The sequence below is a fragment of the Rhizomucor pusillus genome, assembly GCF_041956525.1.
Source record: "Rhizomucor pusillus strain CBS 183.67 unplaced genomic scaffold VTP01scaffold_14, whole genome shotgun sequence".
NCBI classification, from domain to species: Eukaryota; Fungi; Mucoromycota; class Mucoromycetes; order Mucorales; family Lichtheimiaceae; genus Rhizomucor; species Rhizomucor pusillus.
Genome location: NW_027192156.1, coordinates 544799 through 571053, shown reverse-complemented (window position 1 = coordinate 571053; position 26255 = coordinate 544799). Strand labels below are relative to the sequence as shown.

At 44.8% G+C, this 26255-nt stretch overlaps 9 protein-coding genes across 9 annotated transcripts; 6 read left to right on the top strand and 3 right to left on the bottom strand.

The window, feature by feature from the left end:
- Positions 1 to 19: 19 nt before the first annotated feature.
- On the bottom strand, positions 20 to 1491 carry VTP01DRAFT_2923 (uncharacterized protein; the record flags this gene model as incomplete). The annotated part of the gene is made up of 5 exons (XM_069381437.1): positions 20 to 249; positions 301 to 409; positions 485 to 627; positions 690 to 807; positions 877 to 1491. The coding sequence occupies 5 exons, from the start codon at positions 1489 to 1491 to the stop codon at positions 20 to 22; spliced, it is 1215 nt and encodes a 404-aa protein (XP_069237129.1).
- A 1674-nt stretch (positions 1492 to 3165) lies between these two features.
- On the top strand, positions 3166 to 3476 carry VTP01DRAFT_2922 (uncharacterized protein; the record flags this gene model as incomplete). The annotated part of the gene is made up of 2 exons (XM_069381436.1): positions 3166 to 3283; positions 3337 to 3476. 2 exons carry the CDS (start codon positions 3166 to 3168, stop codon positions 3474 to 3476), a joined length of 258 nt encoding a protein of 85 aa, XP_069237128.1.
- Positions 3477 to 5313: 1837 nt separating this feature from the next.
- On the bottom strand, positions 5314 to 6337 carry VTP01DRAFT_2921 (uncharacterized protein; the record flags this gene model as incomplete). The annotated part of the gene is made up of 2 exons (XM_069381435.1): positions 5314 to 6147; positions 6206 to 6337. The coding sequence occupies 2 exons, from the start codon at positions 6335 to 6337 to the stop codon at positions 5314 to 5316; spliced, it is 966 nt and encodes a 321-aa protein (XP_069237127.1).
- A 1262-nt stretch (positions 6338 to 7599) lies between these two features.
- Positions 7600 to 10342, top strand: VTP01DRAFT_2920 (uncharacterized protein; the record flags this gene model as incomplete). Its single annotated transcript, XM_069381434.1, has 4 exons — positions 7600 to 7662; positions 7721 to 7796; positions 7874 to 8440; positions 8511 to 10342. The coding sequence occupies 4 exons, from the start codon at positions 7600 to 7602 to the stop codon at positions 10340 to 10342; spliced, it is 2538 nt and encodes an 845-aa protein (XP_069237126.1).
- A 116-nt stretch (positions 10343 to 10458) lies between these two features.
- On the bottom strand, positions 10459 to 11252 carry VTP01DRAFT_2919 (uncharacterized protein; the record flags this gene model as incomplete). Its single annotated transcript, XM_069381432.1, has 4 exons — positions 10459 to 10496; positions 10559 to 10918; positions 10986 to 11005; positions 11062 to 11252. 4 exons carry the CDS (start codon positions 11250 to 11252, stop codon positions 10459 to 10461), a joined length of 609 nt encoding a protein of 202 aa, XP_069237125.1.
- A 144-nt stretch (positions 11253 to 11396) lies between these two features.
- VTP01DRAFT_2918 (uncharacterized protein) lies at positions 11397 to 12624 on the top strand (the record flags this gene model as incomplete). The annotated part of the gene is made up of 5 exons (XM_069381431.1): positions 11397 to 11525; positions 11603 to 11648; positions 11716 to 11816; positions 11875 to 12168; positions 12235 to 12624. The coding sequence occupies 5 exons, from the start codon at positions 11397 to 11399 to the stop codon at positions 12622 to 12624; spliced, it is 960 nt and encodes a 319-aa protein (XP_069237124.1).
- Positions 12625 to 12714: 90 nt separating this feature from the next.
- VTP01DRAFT_2917 (uncharacterized protein) lies at positions 12715 to 21046 on the top strand (the record flags this gene model as incomplete). Its single annotated transcript, XM_069381430.1, has 19 exons — positions 12715 to 12953; positions 13036 to 13663; positions 13728 to 14036; positions 14096 to 14737; positions 14796 to 14846; positions 14909 to 14933; positions 14990 to 16851; positions 16918 to 17159; positions 17232 to 17342; positions 17400 to 17583; positions 17641 to 18121; positions 18182 to 18781; positions 18838 to 18972; positions 19042 to 19237; positions 19298 to 19455; positions 19514 to 19580; positions 19640 to 20535; positions 20598 to 20840; positions 20901 to 21046. 19 exons carry the CDS (start codon positions 12715 to 12717, stop codon positions 21044 to 21046), a joined length of 7215 nt encoding a protein of 2404 aa, XP_069237123.1.
- A 1012-nt stretch (positions 21047 to 22058) lies between these two features.
- On the top strand, positions 22059 to 23826 carry VTP01DRAFT_2916 (uncharacterized protein; the record flags this gene model as incomplete). The annotated part of the gene is made up of 6 exons (XM_069381429.1): positions 22059 to 22092; positions 22178 to 22316; positions 22446 to 22906; positions 22981 to 23063; positions 23192 to 23486; positions 23618 to 23826. The coding sequence occupies 6 exons, from the start codon at positions 22059 to 22061 to the stop codon at positions 23824 to 23826; spliced, it is 1221 nt and encodes a 406-aa protein (XP_069237122.1).
- A 1210-nt stretch (positions 23827 to 25036) lies between these two features.
- On the top strand, positions 25037 to 25841 carry VTP01DRAFT_2915 (uncharacterized protein; the record flags this gene model as incomplete). The annotated part of the gene is made up of 3 exons (XM_069381428.1): positions 25037 to 25116; positions 25192 to 25329; positions 25385 to 25841. The coding sequence occupies 3 exons, from the start codon at positions 25037 to 25039 to the stop codon at positions 25839 to 25841; spliced, it is 675 nt and encodes a 224-aa protein (XP_069237121.1).
- Between the last annotated feature and the right edge of the window lie 414 nt (positions 25842 to 26255).

Below are 26255 nucleotides of genomic sequence, written 5' to 3'. Positions count from 1 at the left end.
TGCAAGGGAGGGAAGATGTTTACAATTTTGCGGTTTCAACGACGGAGAGTGTGGTTTTCGCCGGAGCGTCGACTTTGAAAAAATCATGCACCGCTGCTACCAATGCGTCTATTTGTTCGGCAGTATTGTGTCCATGAAAGCAGATGCGCACCCGTTCTTGACCTTTAGGCACAGTTGGCGAGCAGATGGGTTTCACAATAAACCCCCGTTTGTTGAGGTAATTTGCCAGAGCACGCACGGGAGCATTGCCTACAAATCTTGTGTTAGACATGTAAAACGCTTATCATTCCGTAGACGGACCTGGTAATACTATTCCCTGGATTGGGCTTTCAGACGGAAGTAGAGTGCCTATCGGAAGCCGGATATTCTCGCGGAATCGTCTGGTGATGCTATGTAAATGCTCTTGGATCTGATAATAAATAAGATCAATGTTTATATCACTTGGAAGTCACAAGATTCTGCCTTGTAATTTCAAGAAATTTACCTCTTTTGTTTCACCTCGTTCTAAGATATCGTATGCACATTTTATACTGGCAAGGCTACTGTAGGACATAAAAGTGGAATAAATGAGAGGCCGTGCATAGTTGATCAAGTAGCTGCGAAGAGTCTCGGAACCAAGTACCACGGCTAAACTTGGCTTTCAGCATCCAGGCTCTTAATAACCCAATAAATCGTCGCATTGCTCTTACCTCCATTACTTGCTAAAGCCTTGCCAAATGTATGCAGTCGAGCAAAAATCTCATTCTCCAAGCCGAATACTGATACAATTCCCCTTCCATGGTCGCCATAGACTCCTGTAGCATGGGCCTGATATAATATTTAGTCATCTTCGTTGATACTTTGCGGCAAATTCTCTTGGCAGGAATATCGTATTACCTCATCCACAATAATGTATCCGTTTTCACGATTGGGCCAATATTTTCGGAGCAGTTTGACGATTTCTGGCAGCGGTGCAATATCACCATCCATGGAATAAACTGTCTCCACGGCAATAAACACGTTTTGCTTGGTGTCGCGCAGAGACTGCAACACGCGATCCAGATCATGCACGTCAGAATGCTTAAATGCCACGAGGCGCCCGGCACGTGATGCGCGCATTCCTTCATGAACGCTGGCGTGTACGAGTTCGTCGTACAGAACAATGTCGCCCTTTTGAGGCACCGTGCTGAACAGTCCACTGTTGGCATCAAACCCAGAGTTGAACAGCAAAGCCGATTCTGCGCCGTGGAATTTCGCAATTTGACGTTCCAAATCCTCCGCATACCTTGAGTTGCCATCCAAGAGCCTGGATCCCGTCGAGCCGCAAATGTAATCGAGCGAGCGTAACTCTTCTAACAAGTGCATACGCATAAGTGGGCTCTGTGACAGACCAAGAAAATCGTTTGACGAAAAGTCAATAGAGTCTGGAGGATTGACGACGAGACGGCGTAGCTTTGCAATGTCACGCCGGCGATTCAAGACCTCTGCCAGTTGGCTCTCTAGACGCGCCATTGCATAAAGAAAGTTGTGCGTGTGTGCTGCCCTGGGAAAGAAGCGGTCGTTCTCTAGTTTGACACAAGGGAAAAATTTTCGGGTTTCTCATTTTTCGATCGCCTTGGATTGATGCAAGAAGCGGCTAAAAGATGATCTGTGCGTTGTCGTGGAAACACCGCATGGTTGCTTCACGAATTTGAGCCGGGACGAAGCACTTGCTGGCAGGTGTTTTCATATGTCCACATGAGGTTTGCTACATTATCACTCTTTTCAGTGCTTCACCGAGCAAATCCAACATGTTATTCGAAAGGTTTCTCGACAAGTGAACTTTTTGTTTGCTGCAGATAATAGCATCCCCAACAATCTGCTATGCCCCAAATATTGTACAATCCAGATGGAATAGGATAGACATGAAATAATTATTACAGCCAGCACTAATCTCATCTACTGCAATTTAGGCTCCTCCAAATAAAATTGGGATTTGCTTCGGACAGATAGTAGCTATACCCTCGGACAAACCATAACTGCCTATCTAGATGATGTAGAGGAGACGAAGAATGCGGTTTACAGCACAAAGACTTGCTTTTAGATCGAAAGTACTCATAGGTGGTCCATTCATCTTTATATCCCACTCTTTCTTTGTTCAAGTGTATATAATCAACAGAAAGGCCTTTGAATTTATCCATTTGATTGTCCCACTCGTAAGCATTTTTTACATGACGAAATGCTCTCTGTCATACCTTTTCCGCCTTTCTTACCTTTTCCTTTCATGCGTATAGATCGTGTCAATCCCCTTGATTAGCAAAACGTGTTTAGTCTATCGAACAGTGACCACTATCTGTCTGTCTGAAGCAAGTTCTTTCATGATGTCAACGACTGTTGATCCAATGTTTGTGCAAATCTTGCGGGGGATCGCGTTTATCTATACCCTATGTACAGCAGTTTGCTTCACGGCATAGCCAGCTCACTGGAGAGGACGACTAGCCCAATATATCGAGGATACTAAACCATCAAGAAATCGGCTCCGGGAGTCTCAGAATGCCTCGTGCAGATTGCTCTACAAATTGGCTAGTGGTCTCTAACATGTGCGAGTGTAAACTACGTCAGCTCGAAAGTAGGTCTTGGGAAGAACTTCTCAACTCCTGCATCGCTTTCTTGGCTATCGTATTAACTGAATTTGTTTGCCGAGTACGTGGATTGGGAAATCCATCTTGTCCAGGAAAAACCCAACGATAAGAACGAGAAAATAGGCAAAGCTACAAACGGATGCGTAATGGGCTTCTGCGTCTGCTACGTCGTTAACATAATCTCGACTAATTACCTGTGTAGCAAGTGACACAGAAACCAGTGAAGGAAGCTTTGCACTGCTAAAGGCTGACGTTCGACTATGGACGTTTTAACTGTATAGAATCGAGTGATTCTGGTACATCAATCTTGTTGAAGAAGGCGAGAAAAGCCTTCAAATTCTGTCCTCCTATCATGGCACCTTCGCTCTCCATAAACATGCCTAGAATCAATGACAAAGATGCAAGAAATTTGTAACGCAACACAACGCAATCCACTGCATTCGGAAATGGCTGCCGAAAGATATCGGGAGGTTTACTGTCGTGGCCTATACACATCCACAATGAGTAGTGACATTAATTCTGGAGGTGAAATTGCACAATCCGTTACTCAAGAATATGAAGAAAAATGGAACAGCAAACGAACCATACACTGTCGCAAAAAGAAAATCAAAACTTTCAACCTTTTGCAGTGGTGCTGGAGGGAACGTTGGACCATTCACTGGATTGCATCGACCACATCGATGGTAATAGTGATGACAACGCTGATGAACGGCAAGAGCTAATGCTTCTTCGCTAGGTTTGTCCGATTATCATGTAAATTGTATCAAGCCATTTTACTCTGTGCAGCCCTACGAACGTACTCCTTTCGTTGAATACATCATTCCGGTCTTTAAGTACTTCAGCGCCTCCACGGGATTATTCTCTTTTATCTGGTAAATGATGAGAATGATGGTCTCGATAACGATAATCTGTTCCGACTCTTACGCAGATGCGAAAAAACTGCCTGTCTCACAAGCAACCAATGCTTTGCTTCTGTAAAAGTCTATGATCGTCGTAAGAATGGAGACAATCGTGGTCGAAGGTAGCAATGACGGTTGCAACCGTGAACACGTATGGAACAAGGTTTCGCTAAGAGACTCAGCGTAAGTTTTTGGACGGTACTGCTTCAGTTGTAAGGAGAAATCGAATGGATATTGATGGAATATTCTGGGTATAGTATAAGTTTCTAAAATATACATATTGCTTTGTTTTTACTCAATCGTATGTGAGTGTGCGTGTATGCATGTATGTATGTATTAGGGAGTTGTACTTGGGATGCTGGTTTATGGCAGCGGTTGCATGACTGCCGGTAAATGATTCTTGAAAGACTTAAAAGAGGTAATCGCTTTCATGATAATATTTCTCGATGGCGGTGCGACCGGCGAAAACTTTGAATGCCGTCAAGGTGTGTTTTGCCGGCTGGTATGAGTGGATTAAGGATGTCGAGAGCACTTTCTTCTCTTTCTCGCTTTTTTGTCCTGCAGTGCACTCGACATATATTCGTGATTGGCCGATGAGTTGTTTCGGAGCTGCCGTTTGAATTCACTGTGCTGCTGCAATACATCTTCCGTACACTCCTTTGTCTTTCAATGTCTGTTTGCTGCACGGATCTCGAGACAAAGAAATTTCTGCTCTACTGCAGGTAATGTATTCGTAATATATAGGGATCTGCTGCTGTTTTGTTTTTGGCGCTGTGTTGCCAGGTTTCCATCGCTGTTATTGAATGCGCGTATAAATGAGCTGCGTAATGCTTTGCAGTTTTGCGGTCGATATATCCGTATGGCAGTATCCATCTTTGTAGGGCGGCTATCCATGTCTACCAATGTCCCATTCAATTGATTCGAATATCAGGAGAATGTCGTGTTATCGACTTTAAACTGGGTTGTGAAAGTAACTAGCTTATGGATATCCAAGATCAAAAGCAGGTACAATCAAGAAGATCCTATCATTCGTTATGAAATGAACTGTTGAATACAACAGCCAGCGCAGTTGAGTTAGTCCTTGCGCTCAGACATTATTCTCTCTTGTTGTTGGCGGAGATCGCTGCAGACACGGCTGGATGGCCCACGGAGTCGCAATAGAAGCCCCAAAGAAACCGCGAATCTCGGTATCCATCGTGGTAGCAGCAATAAGTTCAACATCCTTGTTGTTTAATGCGAGGTTTCTATCATTATTAATATTATTTTTTTGCAACTTCGTTCATAATTTTTGCTCGTGTTATCTGCGAGTGCTACGTTGAAAGTGAGAATGGGATTGTAAAGAAAAGTCTCTATAAACTTTAAACTATGGGCGAGACAGCAAGATTTTGAATATGTGTGTACTATCTTCTTGCTGTGATGAGCAATATAAGATAGTAACATTTGTAGGACTGTGAAATGCGTGTATTTGAACATTCACTTCTTCTGAGGAAACAGCTTGCATACAGTAATATATAAGCGTGGAAAAGAAACTTCATGGATCCTCCGAGTCGCCTCATGTAAGATACTCTAATTCTTTTTCTTCGTCCTAAGCATGCAACAAAGACGGATGATGATAGCCGATGTACTTTTGATCGTATGAAAGCTGTAGACATAGATGCACATGGTTCTCCAAGCCTGCGCTTGATATGAATATATGCATTTATAGATTTTACATCTCTTGCTTAAAATACAGATAGTTGATGCTCTTTACATGAATGCAAATTATGGTAGATTCAAATTAAATGAAATCCAGGGAATATGGGTAAGACTTGAAATTACTGAGATGCAACGGGTGTGCCTTGCGCCGGTTTCTTTTTGCCAGCTTGTGTACGGGCCTTTTGCGCTTCCTTCTCCTTGTAAGCTTCGTATCTTTTCAATGCCTTGTGCGCTTTGCGGTGATTGTAACGTCTGCGTTTCCGCGGTTGCCGTAATTCTTTTGGTGCTTCAACAGGTTCGAGAGCATGGTCGTCTTTGTCATCCTCCTCCGTGTCTGAAGTTTGCCGTTTTAGTTCTGAAGCTTCGGACGATTCGTCTGGTATGGATGCTTCAACTGCCGTCTCAGGTACGTTTTGTAACAAATTTCTAAGCTGATCTAGAGCTTTCGTTCGTCTTGACTTTAGTTTGGCGTTCTCGATTTCATCCAGTTTCGAGCGTTCTCTTTCAAGTAGTTCTCTAGCATTCCGTATGAACAATGGATCGTGTATGCAGTGTTGAAAATTCTGGAGCATGTATTCGAGGTGGTCATCAAAGTTAGGTGGTGGATTCTTCTGATCGAAAACGACATTGTGGCCGGGCGATCGACTGCCCTTGTTACAAATATCTTTGATATTTGAGGCCAAAAGGATCGAGAAATCCATCGATGGTAGTCCAAAGTGTTGCCTGATACGGTTACCATATGGCCAATGTATAATGCGGAAATAACTCGTGCCCTGCTTGTGATAATGAACGCCCATGCCAATGTCGATCGGTTTTTCCCAAAGAGGAACAGGGAATTGCTTCCGGACCTTTAGGGCAAACTGCCATGCAATGCGATCCTTCTTGCTTTGTTCCCAGACGACCCCCAATTTGTCTTTGGAAATCCGTTTAAGCTCCCAGTGACCAACTATTTGCTGGATCGCAAAGAATTAGGAATCTCGAGATCAGATCCTCTCCCACCGTAACTCTCACCATTCTGTAGGAAGGAGGCTTCTTTATGTCGGCAGGGATATCCATTTTAACAAAATCAAGAGCCAGGTGATTAATGTGGCTGCCCTTGATGGCAGCGGCACCCATGAAGCCGCTTCCTGCAAAAATGTCCATGTGGGGAAAGGTCAAGTTCTGGCGTGAGCCACCGACACCGCTTTGACTTGACGCGGAGAAAACAAAATTGCACTTGACGATGCCTTCCGCATCTTATGAGTAGGTTTTTTTTCCCCTCCTTCGCTATATCTGCCATCATCCTCTGTATACGCTTGTCATAGTCGCTGTCAAGTAATTGCATAAGGACTTGTCATGAGTACATATGCACGTTCAATATTGTTCGTTCGCGAGTCTGTATTGCGTCAGCCATCTAGAAGGTGTAACGGTGCATCGTCTTTTTTGACAGATCCTCTAAAGCTTTCGTTATGGCAGCTTCGCAATATTGCAGATCTTTAAGTGAACATTGGAACTATAGTTGTTTGGGACGTCGTTGCATAGTGACTGCAGAGACAAATCAAAGTAATAACATACCCGTTAAGCGGATTATAAGTACACAGTGCTGCATTCCTATATTTGTTCTCATTTGAGTATCTAAGAGCAAAACTCATGCTAGGTTGTCCAGCTGGCTGATTTGAATACCGAGGTTTTATCTCGATAGCTAATCAGATAGATGGTAACGTCGTTCCTTTCTGTGGTACAATGTTGCTGACATCTTATTGCCAGTTCCTTTGACAAACAAGGACTGCAACCACTTAACCTACAGGCTCTAAGGAAATGATATATTAATCGGAAGAAGGTTAAGGTTCCAAGTGAAATGTTGTGCTGTTTGATAGAATCCGATTTGTTCAGCACCCATTAGCTGTTTTTGGCTAGCTAGACACATGAGAGGACTAAAACGCATGCTCATTTCGATCAAAAAAGAGGCACAGGAGAAGCACTCTTGTGTCGAGAAAAGCTAGCTCGCATCCAGTGTATCTTGTACTATAATTTCCGTTCACTTTCGACTGGACTAAAATGAATTGGGGCGATCCTCTTACGACTATTTCGATAAGAGCTTATTGAAGCAAGCTGTTCGAGAAATGCCCTTAAATCAGTGCAATTATCTCATATCCAGTTGTTACAGTTAATTACTTAACGACCGTCTGCTTACAAACATCTGCATGTTTTTTATTCCTCACCACTGGCAGCGCCGGAAACCCGCGATTGAAAAAGGACGAGAATCTTTCCCCGCCGCTCTTGGATTATTGAAGCACGCACTTCTTTGCTTTTCTCCACTCGGTTCTTTTCCTTTTCCTCTTGTTTATATCACTTCTCAGTGAGGGGCTGTGTCTCCGAGCACAATTGTACATACTGGCATTTTATATGCGACACAATCACTCAGCATGGAGAACCCTCAACACATTTACATGGAAGCTTCGCGGCTTCTAGATGAGGGTCACATCAAGGTAGCACTTTGTTGTCATGAGAATCTTGATGTCTAGGTAAACTTAGGGGTGCGGATAGGAAGCCTACAATAGGTTTCTATCGGCCATAGAGAAATCGACGCAAGAACTTCACGGTGTGAAGTTTGTTCACCGCAGTACGTAGCAGCAGCACTTCCGAGGGGTGGGGGGCAGGGATGGTTATGACGTTTCGACTAATGCCCTTTCAATGCAGCCGTAGTATCAAAACCATTGCATTACGAAGCATCTCTAGCACTTATCCGGTCCAGTCTGACACAGCTCGAGGAAATAGCAGTCGAGAGATCGCCAGCAAAATCCATCCGCCTTGAAAAACCGTCTCCTAACATCCCGATACACCCTTCCACCTCACATTCATCCTCTCATATACCACAACGGACCACTGAAGATGATAACCAAAGTTTGAAAAGTGATCACAGCAGCGCGCGTGCAAAGACTCCTCCACCTCTTCCGCCAAAACCAGCTAGGATGATGAAGCCGACCGTCCCGCCAAAACCCAGCCGTATATCTCCCGCACCCCAAACTGCATCGCAACCATCTTCTATGAAACCTTCACCTCGATCATCCTCATCGACTTCGGCTCTTTCCAAAGGGAACAACCGTGCTCGTGGAAATTCAGTTAGTTTTGCAGAAAAAACCAGCGATCATGAAATTTCAGACGACGGCGACTATACTCATATATCGGACGAAGACGATGACGACGATGACGATGATGACGACGATGAAGGTTTGGTTATATTTGATAACGAAAATAGTAACAATGGTAAGTCAAGAGACTGGATGCCGAACCTCAGTGCGCGCAAAGTCTAATTGTTTCATGTTGCGCCGCACAGATGAGTCCGTTCGGAGGAATGGAAGGCCAAGTTTCGATAGACCTCACACGATGACGGAGACGATGAGTTCCTCGCAAGCATACGAATCTCGACCGCGGTCCCTGACGGCAACGCACAAACGATCAAAATCGTCGCCTGTCGACGTGTGGGCAGACTCTGTCATTGTTGCATCTATGCTGGTGCCAGCGCAGACTAATACTGGAGACAGCCTAGCGCCACCAACATCCGCCAATGCGCCCGAATACGTGCCCAACATCCCCATTCCGCCGCTTTTGACCACACACAGGCGACTACAGGATGATTTGGACGAGCTCGAAGCGTCGTTGCATGATTGCAAAACGAGAAAGAGATCACTGGCAGGCTCCAGCGATGCGACGAGGCAGACAGAGCGCGAGCTGGATGAAAAGATTTTGCAACTGACAAACGATGTGGCAGCCACGCGGGAAACTCTGAATAAGATCCGGACGTTGTACATGAGCGCAGCTACTGTTCCGAATGTCATGCAGTTCCCGCCTCATATGGTTGCTTATCAGCTGACCCTGATCGAATCAGCGATTTTCCGGGACATACCCGCTGATGCCTTGTTGACGCATTCGGCGCGTACGCCGCATCCAAAAGTGGTCGCGTCTACAGATTTCTTCAACTATATTACTCGTGCGATCGAACATTCGATTTTGTTACCCCAAGAAGCGTCGCGCCGAGCGGAGCTAATTAATCGATGGATCAAGATTGCAGCAAAGTGCTTGTCACTGAACAATTATCAGACTTTGAAAGCAATTGTGTCCGCATTGGGCACACCGCCGGTCCAGAGGTTGAGGAGGACATGGGACTGTATCCCCAAGAAGCGAATGGGAAAGCTGGACTTTCTCAATGCACTCATGTCAGAATCACAAAACTACGAAAGATACAGAGAGCATATGGGCCTTGAAACGAAAAGACGATGGAGGGTGCCAGTGGTCCCCTTCCTTGGAATATTTATACATGACATGACTTATCTTCTGGCTGCTGTGAAGGGCAATGCACAGGATGATCCACGTGTACAAGATGTTTTGATGATGATTCGCAATTTCCAGTCAACACCGGGTTATCCTGCTCGACCGCCTCCTTCTTACGTCAAAGCAGCAAAGAAGCACTCGTTCAGACCAACTGCTATTACGAACGCTCTCCATCGCAGCGCTTCTGCTAAAAGTCGAATGAGCAACTCAGCTTTGTACGGTGTAGACCTTGACGACCAGGATAGGGAACTTGACCTGCAGCAGCAGCTGATAACCCAGTATCTACTGATGCGGCCATGGGTGCATGAAAAGATTATTGATGAGTTATCAATTTTACGGGAACCGCCCAAGCCAAGATCTAACACAAACCCCGGTTACGGCCGATCGTCCAGCAACGGCGCGAGCATTCAGAGCAACAATGTTAGCAATAGCACTTATTCCAGTTCTATCCTCAGCAATGCTAGCTCGCTCGTACGCCTTGGTAGCAGCTACAGCACTAACACTAGCAGTGTTACGAGCTGGGAAGAACAGCAGCATGATGATACCAAAAAGGAACGCACGGGCTTCTGGCCGTTCCGAAAGAGTTCCGAGATGAACAGGCCAACGACTATGCAATCTGATATTTATGTCGATCACAGCAGTAGGTGGACAGACGATGAAGATGATGAATACGAGCCTGGCACCGCTTCTCGGACGGCGGTGCACGAATCTTTTTCGTCTAGGGCCGTCTCGACCACATCTAGAATTCTTTCCGGACATGTTCGTAGTCTTTCTTTACCCTCTTCCCGACCCAACTCCATCACCGAAGCATATCATTCTCCCAATTCCCGATCATAACTGAACTCTCTGTAGTTGTCAGCTATAGACAAGAGTGGAATTATTACAAAAACAAACAAAAAGAATCCTTTAGCAATCGAAGGCCGCCGGTCTTTGGTTACTGTCTATTGGTCTAACTATTTGTACTGCTCGGGTATAATCTTTCGAAGAACGCCTACAAATGTTTTAAATGAGGAAGTCTTTTTAGGCGGGACGGAATCAGGCTTACAAACTTACCATCTAATATAAACGAAGTCAAACCCCAAATCTCGCCCTCGCCTTCTATATGAGGCGGTACTTTGAAAACAGTGTACTTGTAAGGAGTGCCCCTGAAATTACGCAGTTCGCGGACATCGTCTCTTGCCAAATATTCGAGTGGCAGCGTGAAAACGTGTGAAACTTCTTCGGTGTTAAACGAAAGGTTCTCGGTATCGGGAGGATTGCGGACAAAGCCGACAAATGGATGCACACGCAACGACCCATTGTAATTTGGCAGAGGAGAGTAGCTGCCAAGCATATCAATTGCAGAAGGTGGTATACCGACTTCCTCGTAAGTCTCCCGCAAGGCTGTATCCTCTAAGCTTAAATCGCTAGGATCTAGTGCGTCGTTGTTATCTTGGTAACCATTGACTGAAGAAAAAATACGAATATTCGTTGTTCGTACCTGCCTTGCCTCCGGGAAAACTATCTTGTCAGTCAGCAAGCTATTGTAGTTTCCAGGCACTGCACAGTCATATTACCTAATCTCGCCGCGATGGGTTCTTAGATTGAGATTTCGTACGGTGAACAATACGCTGGGTTTGTCATCTACATTGCAGAGCGGCAGCAGCACAGCAGCGTTTTTAGCATCAGGCCGATAATTGAACTTGTACTTTGGACAGTTGAGCAGACGTCGACTGAACTGGGAGAGGATTTGCGTGTTTAGGGCCATTATGAAAAACAATTGCTCGTTTTGGGAGTCTTGCCCAAAATTTTGTTGTCTAGCTTATTGGGATTACACACTCTCTCTTTTTTTTTAAAGCTCTTTTTCCTTGCACACAACACTTTATTCTTCTTTTTCTTTGTAATAATACTAATGGACTATTATCTGTTTCAGCCGTACAGGAAACCACGAGTGAATCACACAGCCAACCAGTCTTTGCGGAAATGCTGCGGATGTATCCATTTGCGTTTTGGAAGCGCCGTCGCTTGCGTGATCTGGGCAGTGAGTAATAGTGCTTCGTATACCGACGTAGCACACTTTCATTTCTCTTTTGCTAAACCTGTCACTTTGAAAAAAAGGGTCTATCGCTGTACTTTGCAAGCATATCTTTCCAAAGCACTAGTCGTAAGTAAAAGAAAACGAGAGCGGGAAGTGAGGAAAGCCAACATATAACTAACCTTTCGGTACACAGCATTTTATTCCTTTTTGAGCCAAGCCCCATTACTGGTCTTTGGCGTTACAAACTTGATATTGAGTGTGGTAGCAGTCGGTGGTCTCGTCGCATTATATTTGGTATGAAATCTGCTTTTTCATAGTATTGGGACTGCAGTAGACTCATGCGTTGCTGTAGGATCGTTACGACTATGTACGAACAGCATCGCATGCCGTGTTCGTCGGCGTATTTATTGTCCTCGTCGACGGATTTGTCAATGTTATTCTTTTCATTACGCAACGCGACGACTATGTAACGGATTGTATCGGCTCTGCTTCCGTGCAATTGAACAGCACAATAACTAACAGCAACAACAGCACCTTGACATCAGTAACTACCCGCCTAAACCAGGACATCTATAATTGCCACCGGACTTGGGAAGACGAGCTCAAGTTTGGGTTGCTAAGCATCATCATGATGATCGGGTTTTATGCAAGTATTGCATTGCAGATAGCTGACCGATAAAAAAGAAACTAACCGCTCCCAACAATTATACAGGTCTACTGGGCACTGTGCTTTCATTCCTACACCGTCAAGAAAGGCATCCTGATTGCTGCACAGCTTGGAGGTATGGGCGGCCCGATGCCACCGATGGCCGGCGGCGGTCCAATGATGCCGCCTCCTGGTGTACCGCCGCCTCCAGGTGGAGGCATCCCACGCATGGCGCCAGGTGGACAGCCCAACATCATCGTCCTTAACAACGAAAAGCCATCAAGCAAGAAAACCAGGTTGCAAGAGTTTCAGCGCGGGTCGCATCAGCAGGAGCAAGCCGGTATCATCCACATGCATTTGCAGCCACCGCCACCGCCTTACACTGATCTTAGAAGCAGCAGCGTGATCGTGTTGGAAAATGATCTTCACAAGGTTCACAGTGTGTCACCATCCTGATCTGTATAGATTCGAACCTTGTTGGTTTAGACCGTGCACTCGTTTTCTTCCTTTCTTTCTTCCCTCTTGTACTTTTTTGAACAAGTTTAAATGTTTTCACAACGGCCTTCGCCGTTTCATCATCACCACCATCCGTTATCATCATCCGATAATACAAAACATCCTGCAAAACGCAAACATTTAGACCGTCTATTATCTCGCACTATCTCGCAGCCAAACTATAACATCGAATATGAGACATACGTGATAAATATACCCAACTACTCCTTCGGGAAGCCGAGAGTGCTTCCGGGATCAGGTGGAAGAATGGCATTGGCATTTGGCAAACGGTAGATTCAGTCAATTCATAATTCTTGCATGCTGCAGACTATTTTACACTCTGTTTTTTCTTTTTCTTCTTTTTCTTTCTAGTCTAAGCGACGATCGTCGAGTGTTTGTCAAAATCTCGCCCTACATTATTCGGCTTGAACGAGAGTATTACATTACGCAGAAGCTTCACGCTCAGCCCGATGGAAATCGATACATACCGCAAGTTTTGGAATTAGTAACGTTAACTCAGGATGGACTTTGTGCACTCGTGTATTCGAACGATGATGACAACGAGGATAATGACGATGATAACAGTAAAGACAATACTCCCAAAAACAGCCAAAATGACGTCAAACCGCCATTTATTGAGGAAAACTGCCCTATCCTCGACATCAAATGCTTCTTGACATTTGCAATCGAATGCTGCTCTTGTCTCCAGTTTTTGCACGCCAACTCCATTGTCCACGGAGAGCTACGACCATCCGCATTTAGATGGATCACGCCCGACAAGGTTAAAATATGGAACTTTGGCGCCGGCCTCAAATCATATGAAGATAGGTTGTTGACAGTGTTTGGATGGCGACGTGCAATGATGGCGGCGGCTGCTGCTGCGGACGACGAAGAAACAATTGATGAAACCCTTTTAATGGAAAAAGTCTCTGGTGCTGTGTTATCTCCTTCAGAGCGTACTAGACGCGGCTTGCAGAGCTCATTGGCATACATCAGTCCGGTAAAACAAATGGATTTCAATCCAAGAGGTCAAAGTATTTACATAATTTTCGAATTCTGTGTAGGAGCAAACAGGCAGAACTTCATATATACTGGATCATCGAACAGATCTGTATTCGCTGGGAGTTGTGCTCTTTACGACCTTGACAGGGCAACCGCCCTTCACAGGCTCTCCGATGGAGATTATTCAGGCAGCATTGTCGCGAGGTGTTCCCTTAGTGCACAGCATCAGAAAAGATGTGCCTCCTGTTATCAGCCTTATTATCGATAAAATGACACGGAAAGCGGTTGACGAGCGTTACAGCAGTGCGCATGGTGTCAAAGAGGACTTTGTTGAATGCTTACGACGATTAGAGGATAACAACAGACCAGAGGTAGGAGAGCCTTTGCAATGACTGGATTATTATCAGCTCTAATTGTAATCACAAACAAGGAATTGGTGTTCTTCCCTCTGGGCGTCCATGATATCAGCACAGTGTTCCAATTTCCTAGCAACATCCTCGGCCGAGATCGAGAAATCGAAGTAGCCAAGGCAGCCGTGCGCCGAGTCAGCGCGACACACGAGCTAATATTAGGAAAAGACGGCGAAAGATCTCGGGAAGATGATGTATGCAGCACGACCAGCACCAGTACAAGTAACACCAGCGGCGGCCACAAAGCAAACACGTCCATCTCTCAGTCATCATCGCTGTTTGACAAGACCGGATGCGAGGTTGTGGTTATCACCGGGCCTGGTGGCATAGGAAAATCGACATTGATGAAAGCTATCCACACGTATGCTCGGCAATACGGCTACCTCGGATCATCCAAATTCGACAGCAAACAAAAGCGACCTTATCATGGACTTTTGTGCTGCCTATCATCTATCCTGCGACAGCTATTGACAGAATCTGAAGCAGTGATACACGATTTTTACACAGATTTAAAACAGCAACTTGGACCTAATTTTAGCAACGTCCGGCTCCTTGTAGACAGCGTTCCTGAATTGAAACCAATTATTGATGACAATGAACCGCTCGCGAGACACGAGGAAGAAATGATGCCGGAAATAAGCGCAGAATCACGCTTCCATGCAGTAAGCGAATACACTATAACATGCGACCAAAAGATGAATCTAAACTTTAGTATCCAAGGTGTTTCTCAATGTAATACAGATTATCATTCGAAAACGGAGCATCACTCTGGTGAGTATTGATTCTGTATGGACATAAAAAGCGTCATTTAGTAACAATTTGGAAAACATCAGTGCCTTGATGATGTACACGAAGCAGGTACTGCGATATTTTGATTGGTAACCGCATCGTCTGCTGATCAATATCTGCTCTAGATGAACCATCACTGCATCTAATCGCCAGTCTAATTTCGTCTGGAATCAAGATGCTTATAATTCTCACGTACCGTGACAGTCGCACTCTTGCAAAGTGTATCCAGGATGAACTGGACGACGAAGACAATGCAGTCCGTGTCACTAATATACGCTTACCACATCTCGGAATTGACGCGATCACGTTACTTGTCAGCCAAACGCTTCAGAGCACGCCGGAAATCGTTCAACCCCTCGCTGATATCATATATCACAAGACACACGGAAACCCGTTCTATGCGAAGCAGCTGATGATGATGATGAAAAGGAGGGGCGATATCTGGTTGGATTGGGAAGAGAAAGAATGGAAATACCGTCTGGATAGCATCTCAGAAATCCTGCGTCAACCGTTCAAGCTTCCACCCATGTCAGTCGGTGGCCTCACTGGAGACCTCGACGATGTAGTGGATGTGCGTCACATAATATCGCATTTGAAGGACATGGATCCTCAAGCACAGACATTTCTCATGTGGGCCAGTCTGATTGGCAGCGTGTTCGATTTTCAACAGATCAAATGGTTGATGCTATCGACAGAGATGTTCGGCTTCGATGATTCTAGCAGCGATCTGAGTGACTCGACAAACCAAGACCAAATGGAACCTATACAAAGCCCTCCTCCTTGCCGTCAGCTGGATTTGCTCGAGTTTGCACCAACTGAAGCATATTTAACACCACCCGATAGTAGCAAAAGCGAACACCAAGCAATGGCTGGCTTGCAGGCAGCTTTGCAGGAAGCCATTCTCGAAGCCATGGCTGACGACAAGTACCGGTTCTCTCACGACCGGTATTGCCAAGCAGCTTCCATGCTGATCGCGGACGAGAAAGAAAAGGAGAGGATGCATCTGCGTATTGGACAAATGTTGATGGCTGATCGAGAGGCAAACTACGACAAGGACTTGGATGTATTCTTAACGGCAGATCATCTTCTCAAAAGTGCTCAATTCATCAAACAGTTCCGCTCTCGGTCTCGATACAGGCAGGTGCTCATGAAAGCCGGAGCAGAAGCATTAAATTCCGGTGCACCTCAGATGGCGATGACTTACTACGAGTGTGCAATGATGCTGCTATCGCATTCTCCGTGGGACGAGTCCTGCCCCGACGTTTCATATCGAGAGACGATTGATCTTCATATGCGGATGGCAGAGCTGCGCTGGTGGAACAATCGTCGCGACGAAGCAAGCCGTCTTATTGATGAAATAATGCAACATTCAACTGACAGACCGGTGGATCGAGCGCAAGCCCAAAGGATACAAGCTAGAATGTATTTTCATATGCAAGATACAGATAAAGGCATAAGAGCTATTATGGATGCTTTGCAAGAGCTTGGCATGAAGGATGATCTGCCAGCGCTGCTACCACCTGACTGCGGCAATCCAGCTTTTAAAGCCATGAAAGAGAGGATAGAAATGATAGGATACGAAGCACTCAAAGATCGCGGGCCCTGCCAAAGTAGACGTATTCTCACTATCATGACCCTCTTGAATGAAGCATGCACGGGTTGCTACTGGGCCAACCCCGAACTGGCAACAGACCTTGCCATCAAGCTGGTGGAGTTATCAATAGACCATGGATACGGGCCAGCTACCGGAAACGGATTCGTATGGCTCGGTGCGGCAGCGTGTCGTCTGGGAGAACATGAGTTGGGCACATTACTGGGAGAAACCGGTCTCGCCATCAGTGACAAATATGCTGGTAATTCTGAAATAGCAAGATCCATCTTGATACACCATGGAATGCTTGCACAGTGGAAGAACAAGGATCATTACCGGGAAAGCATAAAGTATTTTCAGCAGGCACACAAATATGCAATTGCTGCTGGCGATAAGGTAACCTGATTTGCAACAAAGCAAATACGAAATGCACCGTTGAAGCTAAATCGCATTAAATACTAGATGTTTTCTGCAATGGCTTTAGTTTACATATCTGCGGGCTTACTCCATACGGGCTACAATCTATCCGAGCTGCAGCTATATCTAAAGGAGATCATTCAAGAAAGAGAGGACGAAGAAGTGAAGAGCGATGAAGTTTGGATTCTCATTGCTTCACTCTTGAAGATAGTAATGGCTTTTCAGGGCAAGTTGCCGGTCGAAGACGTCAACTCAGAGTTATCAGGAGCCCCTATCTGCCCTAGAAGGCAAGTATAGAACAGTTCTCCTACTGCTCATATAAGGCGTGCAGACTCATGAATTGTTTTTCCTCACTGTAGACATGTGCGCCATCATTGCTTCCAGATTCTTTTGCTCGTACACTTTGATCGCTACAAGGAAGCGGCTGATATAGGTTTCCAAGTAGTGGAAGTGGCTCTAAATCATCCTGGGTATGGCTTTAGGAATTATATAAACTAGGTCAGTCGCTAACCACCTTTTTTTGACAGGCATCATCACACGAGCGTTGCACTATTTTATCACACGGTAGCCTTGATTGCTTGCATACGTGATCATCTCGTGGATGACGACGTATTAGAAAAGTATGAGAAACAGGCTCGATTGAACCAGAAAACATTGGCAGAATGGGCTGAACGGTCCGAGACAAACTATAAAATGTTCTCAATGCTTGTGGTAAGTAGCAAACAGAAAATTTATATCTCTTCAAAACACTTAGCTATCTTTGAAAAGGACGCGGAGTTAAGCGCCATGAATGGACCATCCGTAGAGTCGTCAAAGCTTTACAATGACGCAATGTATTACGGAAAACGGGGAGAGTGGTTCCCATTTCTTGCCCTGGCTTATCAATGCACAGCTGATTATTATTTACGCTGGAAACTGAACTCAATAGCAGGGCCAATGCTACAGCAATCCTTGGATATATACAACAGCTGGGGAGCATGGGGCAAAGCTCGATCACTGTGCGACAAATATGATGAACATCTTTCAAACAAACCGACAATGAGCAAACCAGTCAATAGCTCGACGCAGACAGATGGACGTGAAAGCTCACCTAGCCTGGACAGTGTAATGATACTGGGAGAGGATGAAGCCGTAGGCCCTGAATTTTCACACGGAGAACTATATGGCGACGAGTTCTCTGGTTCATCTGAAGCGGCTATTCTATCTCTCGATGTGGTTGACCTTACTTCTATCATCAAGAGCTCACAAGGTAAGAACTGCGCGTTGTCCGTCGCTGGATTGATCAGGGTTCTAATTGATCGCTTTATAGTTCTATCAAATGAAGTCAATTCATTTGATGAACTACTAAAGAAGATGATGGCAATTATCATGTCGAATTCTGCAGCAGACGTCGGCGCGATAATTATCAAAGAAGGCGTCTTTGGGATAGCAGCACATTCTAGCAAGAATGGTTGCGAGACCTTTGATCCGCCCATGCCACTCAAAGATAACAACAATCTGATTTCAACTCTGGTAGTGCACTATGTCATCCATACCCGAACTATCCTTTTTATTCCCAACATTATGGAAGATACCCGCTTTGCAACCGGTGAATGGTTTGCGCAGACGTCTGAACCAAAGTCTGTCATCTGCATGCCATGTGTTCACAAGAACACGCTTGTCGGCGTTCTATATCTGGAAGCCAACTTGAACATATTCACGCACAAGCAACTTGCTGTCCTCAGTATCCTGTGCCAAGTGATTGGTATCTCGATCACGAATGCCCTCTTGTTCAAGTCTGTGCAAAGAGCGACCCAGGCAAATGCTAAAATGATTGCAAGCCAGCGCAAAGCATTGGAGGAAGCGAGAACAAGTCGAGAACAGGCACTTCGAGCAACCAAACTCAAGTCCAATTTTTTGGCTAACATGTGCAAGTATACGCTAACTTTTCCATGTTTGTTTACTTTTGGTTAACTCGTCGTACAGCGCACGAACTGCGAACACCGTTCTCTGGTTTCTATGGAATGATCACTTTACTTAGTGAGACACGACTGGATCCAGAACAACGCGAGTTTGTCACGATAGCAAAGCAGAGCTGCGAAATGCTTCTGCAAATTATAGGTGATCTTTTTGATCAGCAGCACATGCTTTGTATTGCATTTCCCTGACGATGCATTTATACATGCGTAGATGACCTGCTCGATTTTTCGAAACTGGAGGCTCGCAAAGTAAAGCTTCACTACGGTCTATTCTATCTCGAGGACTTGATAGAGGACCGTATCGAGCTTCTTATCACGCTAGCATCGAATAAGAACCTTGAACTTGTCTCTTTTGTAGAGCCTGAAACACCTACCATGGTATATGGTGACAGTAACCGCATCGGCCAGTAAGTCTTGCGAAGGAACCAGGCATGTCTCAAGCGATTTTTTTTTACGATTTTGCTTAGGATTTTGATGAACCTGATTGGCAATGCTATCAAATTTACACAGCAAGGAGAGGTGATCGTTTCTTGTGGGCTAGAGAAAGATCTTCCAGCCGACCTCGATCCTCCGTTATCTGAAGACGAAATCATGCTAAAGTTTGCTGTCCAGGATACTGGAATTGGTATGTTTGCAGTGAAATACAGTATTCGCAATCAATGACTGATTGGATGTCTCTGCAGGGATGTCCCAAGAAGAGATCAAGTCGCTATTCTTACCATTTAGTCAGGTGGACGGTTCTACGACAAGGTAAGAAAGCTAGGGACGTTTGGAATTAGGGTCGTGATTCATGTATGTTGTTTTCTCAGAAACTTTGGAGGAACCGGTCTGGGTCTATCTATCTGTCTCGGTCTAGTCCGTTTAATGGGTGGAAATATCTGGGTCAAATCCAAAGTCAATGAAGGCTCTACTTTCCACTTTCGAGTGCGTGTGACAAAGGCATCCAGTGTTGCTGAACCTGGTGTAGACTCTGATCGTCGGGACCATGAAGTGCAACTATTGACAAAGCTACTTGGCAAACCTCGCCTGCTGGTCATTACATCGGAACGGCAAACTAACAGGATCAGTGCACTTGTACCGAACGCAGTTATCAAGCGGGTTGAGTCGCCAGAGGAAGGTCTGGATATCGCAAAGCAATACGCTGCAAACGACGAACCTTTCCATTGCCTTGTAGTCGATTCACCATCAGCTGATACAATGCAAAGTCTGTTGGAAAGCATTGAAGCTGATACAAGGTTACGCAACTTGCATGTACTATTGCTCTATGCACCGGCAACGGAAGGAATTCGACAGCAAATAACAAGCGGCAAATTCTCCAGAAACGAATCGCAGCAAAAACTATTCAACGCGCGCTTTACCCGCATTACAAAACCGGTGCGACGACTACGGTTACTCAGAATATTGCTTCGAGTGCTTGGTATCGAACCAAAGATATCATCACCGTCATCAGAACAGGCTGGTGCCTGCGACGCGTCGTTGGCAGATATCAACCAAAAGACAACTGATGGCACACAAGAGCAGATGGATACTTGTGATAACAACAGCAAGAATAATATTCATGGTGGGTCGCCGCACGAACAGCCGCAACATCAGCCGCAGCACCAGCCTTATTCGTCCTATTCTTCATCTTACCAACGCAACATTGAAGCATTCACGCCTGAAGAACTGGCTATCTTCCAGGGCAAGAAAATATTGGTTGCTGAAGGTTAGTAAAAGGATCACCGACTATCTGAAAACGGTCTAAAAGTGTAACAAAATCAACGGTAGATAATCCTGTGGCTCAAAAGCTGATTGTAAAGCAGCTGCAACGAGCAGGATTCGTTGTCGAAGCATGCAACAATGGATTCGAGTGTATCGATACTTGGAAAATGCGTGGACCTGGATACTTTTTAATGGCCTGGATCGACCACCACATGCCAGGTTGCGACGGCACGGAGGCAACTAAGAAGATCCGTGAGCTGGAAAAGCAGATGAACGTCGACAGGCCAATGCCGATCATAGCCCTCACGGGTAGGAAACTTAACAAGCATAACAAGGGATAATCTCTTTTACTAAATCATTACATTGTAGCCGATGCCCAGAAAACAGCCCAGCAAAGTTGCTTGGATGCCGGCATGACAGACTACCTTGTGAAACCTCTCATGCAGAAAGAGCTGGTTGCTGTGTTGCGACGTTACTGCCTTACTCCCCAGCCGATCACCAAACAATCATCTTGATGTACTTATATTCCCGCAACTCGCCAAACGGTACCCATTTCATTTTAGAATCTTTTGTGTCTTTGTACATACTCTTATAACTGACAACTTTGAGAAGATGCACCTATATCCGCATGGTCGAAATTCATGAGTATGCTGTATATACTAACAATAAAAACATCCCAGAATTTTAACCCTTTTGGGACGCTGAAATGCAGATTTGGAAGGTGTCACAGCTGACATTTCATCAAGAGGAGAACAACATGCTGTTGGCCAACTATACGTTGCGCTTTCCTGCGTCTCTTCCATGTCATCTCTATCCGTTTTTCTTCCCCTCACACATTAACCAATGCAGAGCCTGCCACTCGCAATATCGTATACAGAGAAGTATACGAATAAAATATATATTAGACATCAATAATTCAATGGGCAGCCCTCCGCAGGAGCGGGGGGGGGGGTTCTGGAGGGGGCAGAGCTCCCTTCCAAGAAAGAAAGAAGACATCCGTTTTATATCTCTCACCAATGCTTCATGGGAGCGCAGGTCTGAATAAACCGCAACTCGACGGTGCTGTGTTACAAGAGGCGACTGGACGTATTTCGAGTTGGAGCTTAAGTAGATTAGACAGTATGCGTAAATGAAAGGGACGAAGGGGACTAATGTCCTGTACGGTAGCACTGACTTTTCCCCGTTCAATTTACGGTTATGATGATCGAATTCAAGGTCAAACATCGATGTAAGTAAATCTTTCTGTGATGTAGATCCTCTGAGAGATATGAGGGACGATATATAGCAGCAAAGCTTCTTAAGGAAAGAAATATAGCATTCTTAAAGGTTTAAATGAATGACATTAGATTTAGAATGCGTTGGATAATAATTTGTAGCACTTGACAACTTTTCATAATAAGAGACATCGGCTCCAAGGAAGCAAAAGGATGCATCAAAATAACATTGCTATTTGAATGTCGCAACTAAGCGTGAATTTAAACGGCTTTTGTAGTCGCCACGCGATCCCTTTCTTTTCCCTGTTTCCATATGTCCAATACGAAAGGAAGCGATGCAGTAACAGGTATGATTATTTCACTGACTCATACTGGATTTATATATATCACTGACAGTATCTGCCCTTCCTGGTCATATATCACGCTTTTTAGCTGAAGACAGCGAAGATGACTTCCAGACCCCAATCGTACCCCGGAAACGAGCTCCAAAGAAACTGAAAGGCAAACAGGTGAAGTTCAAACTTATGATACCGGAACTTCTCCCATCACTTATTTATAATTGCTATAGCAGGTGCGAGTGATTCTTGAACCATTAAGCGAAGCAAAGACAAAGATGTCATTGCGGGTAAGCCATACAGATTTCTTTCCAGATTTTGCACTGATATGGGCTTGCATATTACAACACAGGCAAATTAAGTAGCAAGCGTCGAAAGACCACTGTGACACCCACAAAACGCAAGAAACGGATAATGACTATTAAGTCATCTATCAATGGCGTTTCGTGGGAAGCACGATATCGAAGTCCGTTGGAGAAGCTCGTTATCACTGTAAACGAAATCCCTACACACGCATACGCGCTTGCTCGCTACATCTTCCTATCGGAGATACATGCTACTGAACCTGGAGAGCGATTTCCAATGGAGAACTGGCTGGAAACGGATTTCTTCGCTGAAGTCTGGCTCTCTTTGACACTGCGTACAGTGAAGTCTTCGCGAACGGATGGTACAACACGTTATCGTGGGCTGATCCATCGGCATATTAAAAATTACCTGAAACATTCTGGATTCGATCGAAAAGCGCTTACGAATTCACAGCAGATTGCGCGTTATGAAGGTTCAAGGATTTGCACCGCCTACTTGAACAGCATCAAAGATTGCTTCGGTAACCGGTTACGTTACGTAATCAATTCGCTGCTCAAAGTCAAGGATAATCGACTAAAGAGATGACCGAACAAGACAAATCCAGCCAAGAGATCAAGGAAGCTAGATACAAACAAGTCACCAAGCCTGCGCACGATGTGAAGCAAGCTTTATTACCGGTAACGCACGAGAATTGCTGTCATCAGAAAAGCAAAGCCAGTTGTTGTTGGAATTTCATGATGCATTGTTTTCTGCCTACCCTGCTGCATACGAGTTTGACGAGGATTCCTAATATTATGACTCGAAGTCAACACCCGGGAATCATGCGCTCGCTTACGTAATGATGGCCAAGTTTTGCGAAGACCATGAGATCAAGACTTTCCAGTGTATGCCGTTACGAACATCCTGGATCCCGGCGCATATGCAAATTGATACCAAAATTCTGGCGACTCAGATGTTGAAAAAACCAAACAATATCGACTTTGATTTAGACCTGTGGAAACAAGTTGTCAACTTCCAGTCGAAGCCTCTCCAGAACCAAGGCGCTGTCAAGTCTATGGCCTTCAAAGGAACTATTTTCACAGACGGCGATTCCGGATTTGGTCGCAAGCCAAAAAAAAAAAAAAACCGAAAGCTGATACGAAGAGTGATTTCACATACATTCACGATTTGGACAAGACGACTCTGGAAAATATAAAGCCAAAGACAGTCTTCATCGATCCCGGACGTATAGATCTGCTATATTGTATGCATCAGGACAGCACCAATGATGCACCGCTTACGTGTCGCTATACAAAGAACACAAAAGCGATCGATACAAAAGCTACACAGTACAAGAAGTTAAGACAACGTATCAAACGTGCGAAGCGAAATTGTCGAAGCATCCTGCTGCAACGGTGTATATTCCAAAATTCCAAAGTTTTTGCTTTACATGAAGACTAGATGAGAGGTCAGCGCCATAATGTCACGACACTATCAATCCTTGATATACCGGAAGCTACGTTTTCGTTCCTATTTATACAGGAAACAAGCAGACGACAAGCTAGCGAAAGCCATAAGGGACCAATTTAGAGCAGATCCTGTCTTAATCATTGGAAACTGGTCAGCACGGAGCTCGACTATCAACAAGTACCATGAACCTGCCCGGGGCATTGGTCTATTGAGGATGTTACGCAACAAACGGTTCCAAGTTTATTTAATCGATGAATTCAAAACATCGAGTCTTGTCCTGATTGCGCGCAACCCTTGGAGACATTCAAAATGGTAAAGAATCCTAGACCTTATAGACGAGCAAAGATGCCACAAGTGATATGTCATGGTTTGCTTCGGTCTGTATTCTCTCGATACCTACGGTATAAATATTGTTACTTATGGGAGAAGTCGATAGATGTAAGAACGAACGCCGTCAAGATGGCAAGAAATCATTAGGAGGTTATGGAACAGGGATCTCGCCGCGGTCCTAAACTTCAGGATTATATTCAATAGTCTATGCCAGACTGGAGTCATACCATCGAGATTTAGAAGGAAAGCTACTAGATAGATGATTTTCCTGAGTGGTTATCGCCGCTCTACTATATTTGTGCAAGTCCGCTTGTATAACAATAAGATTTGGAATTGTTTTCGCTTGATAACATTCCTAATCCTTCACCATCGGAAATTGATATTCAGGCATGCAAAACGACATTCAGAAATTATGCGACCATGCAAAAGAAGTTTCATATTCAAAGTAAATACTGTTGAGGCGTGTAATCAATGGCAGTTGAGACCAAATAGATATACTCGCTGCCATCCATGTCGAGTATTCGTCCGACGAAAGGTTCGATGTCTTGCACATGGATGACAACATTCTTCTTGGCATTCATGCAAATAGAAATACTTCGCCGAAATACATTTTTCACTGCATGTCTAGAGGAGCGTTCTTGCAATGGTTGACGTTGATCGACGTCTTGATCCGCACAGAAGACTAATGAGCCGCCGAAAACGATATTATTGTACCAGAGCCTGCTGTAGGATAGAAGCTGCAATATTGTTGTTTGTGGCCAAACTTCGTCGAACTGCTGCGGAAGGTGAAAACCCCCATGTTTCGTGATATTTTCCCAGAGGTTTTCTTCCAGTTAGCTTTTGAACTTCTTCAGACACTGTGGGATCTTGTATGGCACTGCTGAAAGTTATCGGCGCTGGTCTTTGCCGTACAGGCACTATGAGTCTCCGAGATGCACTGAACATACTCGGGTAAGCATTTGCACACCAACAGACTATAAAAATTGATACGAGACGGAAGTTGTAACCTTGACTTTATGGATTTAGCTACAATACCCACCACGGAATAGATTTCGCTTTGAATCCTGTTCCCGGCATTAACATCTTTTCCGACTGTTTTTATCATCCTGACAAGCAGCCCTTGGACTGGGATGTGCTTTACGAAGGATTTGACGCTGCCGTAGAGTAAGTATTTACGAGCAAATGTTTGTCTCTAATTGCTAGCTAATCGATACACTAGTGTGCCTACGGCGCTATTTGCTGGCACTCTGATGGAACAGTACCCGGATGCAAAGGTCATCCTCGTGGAACGGGACTTTGATAAATGGTACAGCTCCGTGAGAGAAACCGTATATTGGGGTTTCTGCCTTGAACCAGAAGGGGTCGATGAGGAGCTGCTGGAGTTCTTCAAGAGCGAGGCGTATCTCGACGGGATTTTCAACGACAAAGAATCGTTTTTGGACAAGGAAAGAGTCAGGTCGATATATGAAAAGCACAACAAGTGGATAAAGGAAAACGTACCTGCTAATAGGCTCCTGCTTATGAAGATGGTTGAAGGATGGGATCGTCTGTGTGCATTTCTTGGTAAGCAAGTACCGGACGTCCCATTCCCGCACGTGAATTCTGCCAAAGAGTTCCGTGACTTTTTTCATTATGACAAACATCCGGCAGAAAATATCCCGATCTTTAGCAGCTAATCAAAAAACCAGAGCATAATAATAATAAAACCAACAAGAGGCTAGCGATTGCATATACTTTGTGCGACAAATTGTTGAAGAATAATTTATATACAGGATCGATGATGGAGTCGTGAGCCTGTAGTGTAGTACTGTATTTCCGAAAAATTAAGTCGCGTTTTGCAGATGCATTTGGCGGACTTGCGAAGCTAAGCATCATTAGTTGTCGCGTTGCCGGAGTTTGATATTGACGCATTTTGCAAACCTGTCTAGATATGTGACAAAGCCATGCCGAGCTCCTCCCGCCAAGTGCATGCAAGCCGCGGTGCATAGTTCAGATGATGAGCATTAAGAACATATTATAGGAAAAGATTGACACTTACTGAATACCTGTTACTCGTTTTCTCATTGTGTGTTTAAATGTGTATCCTATCT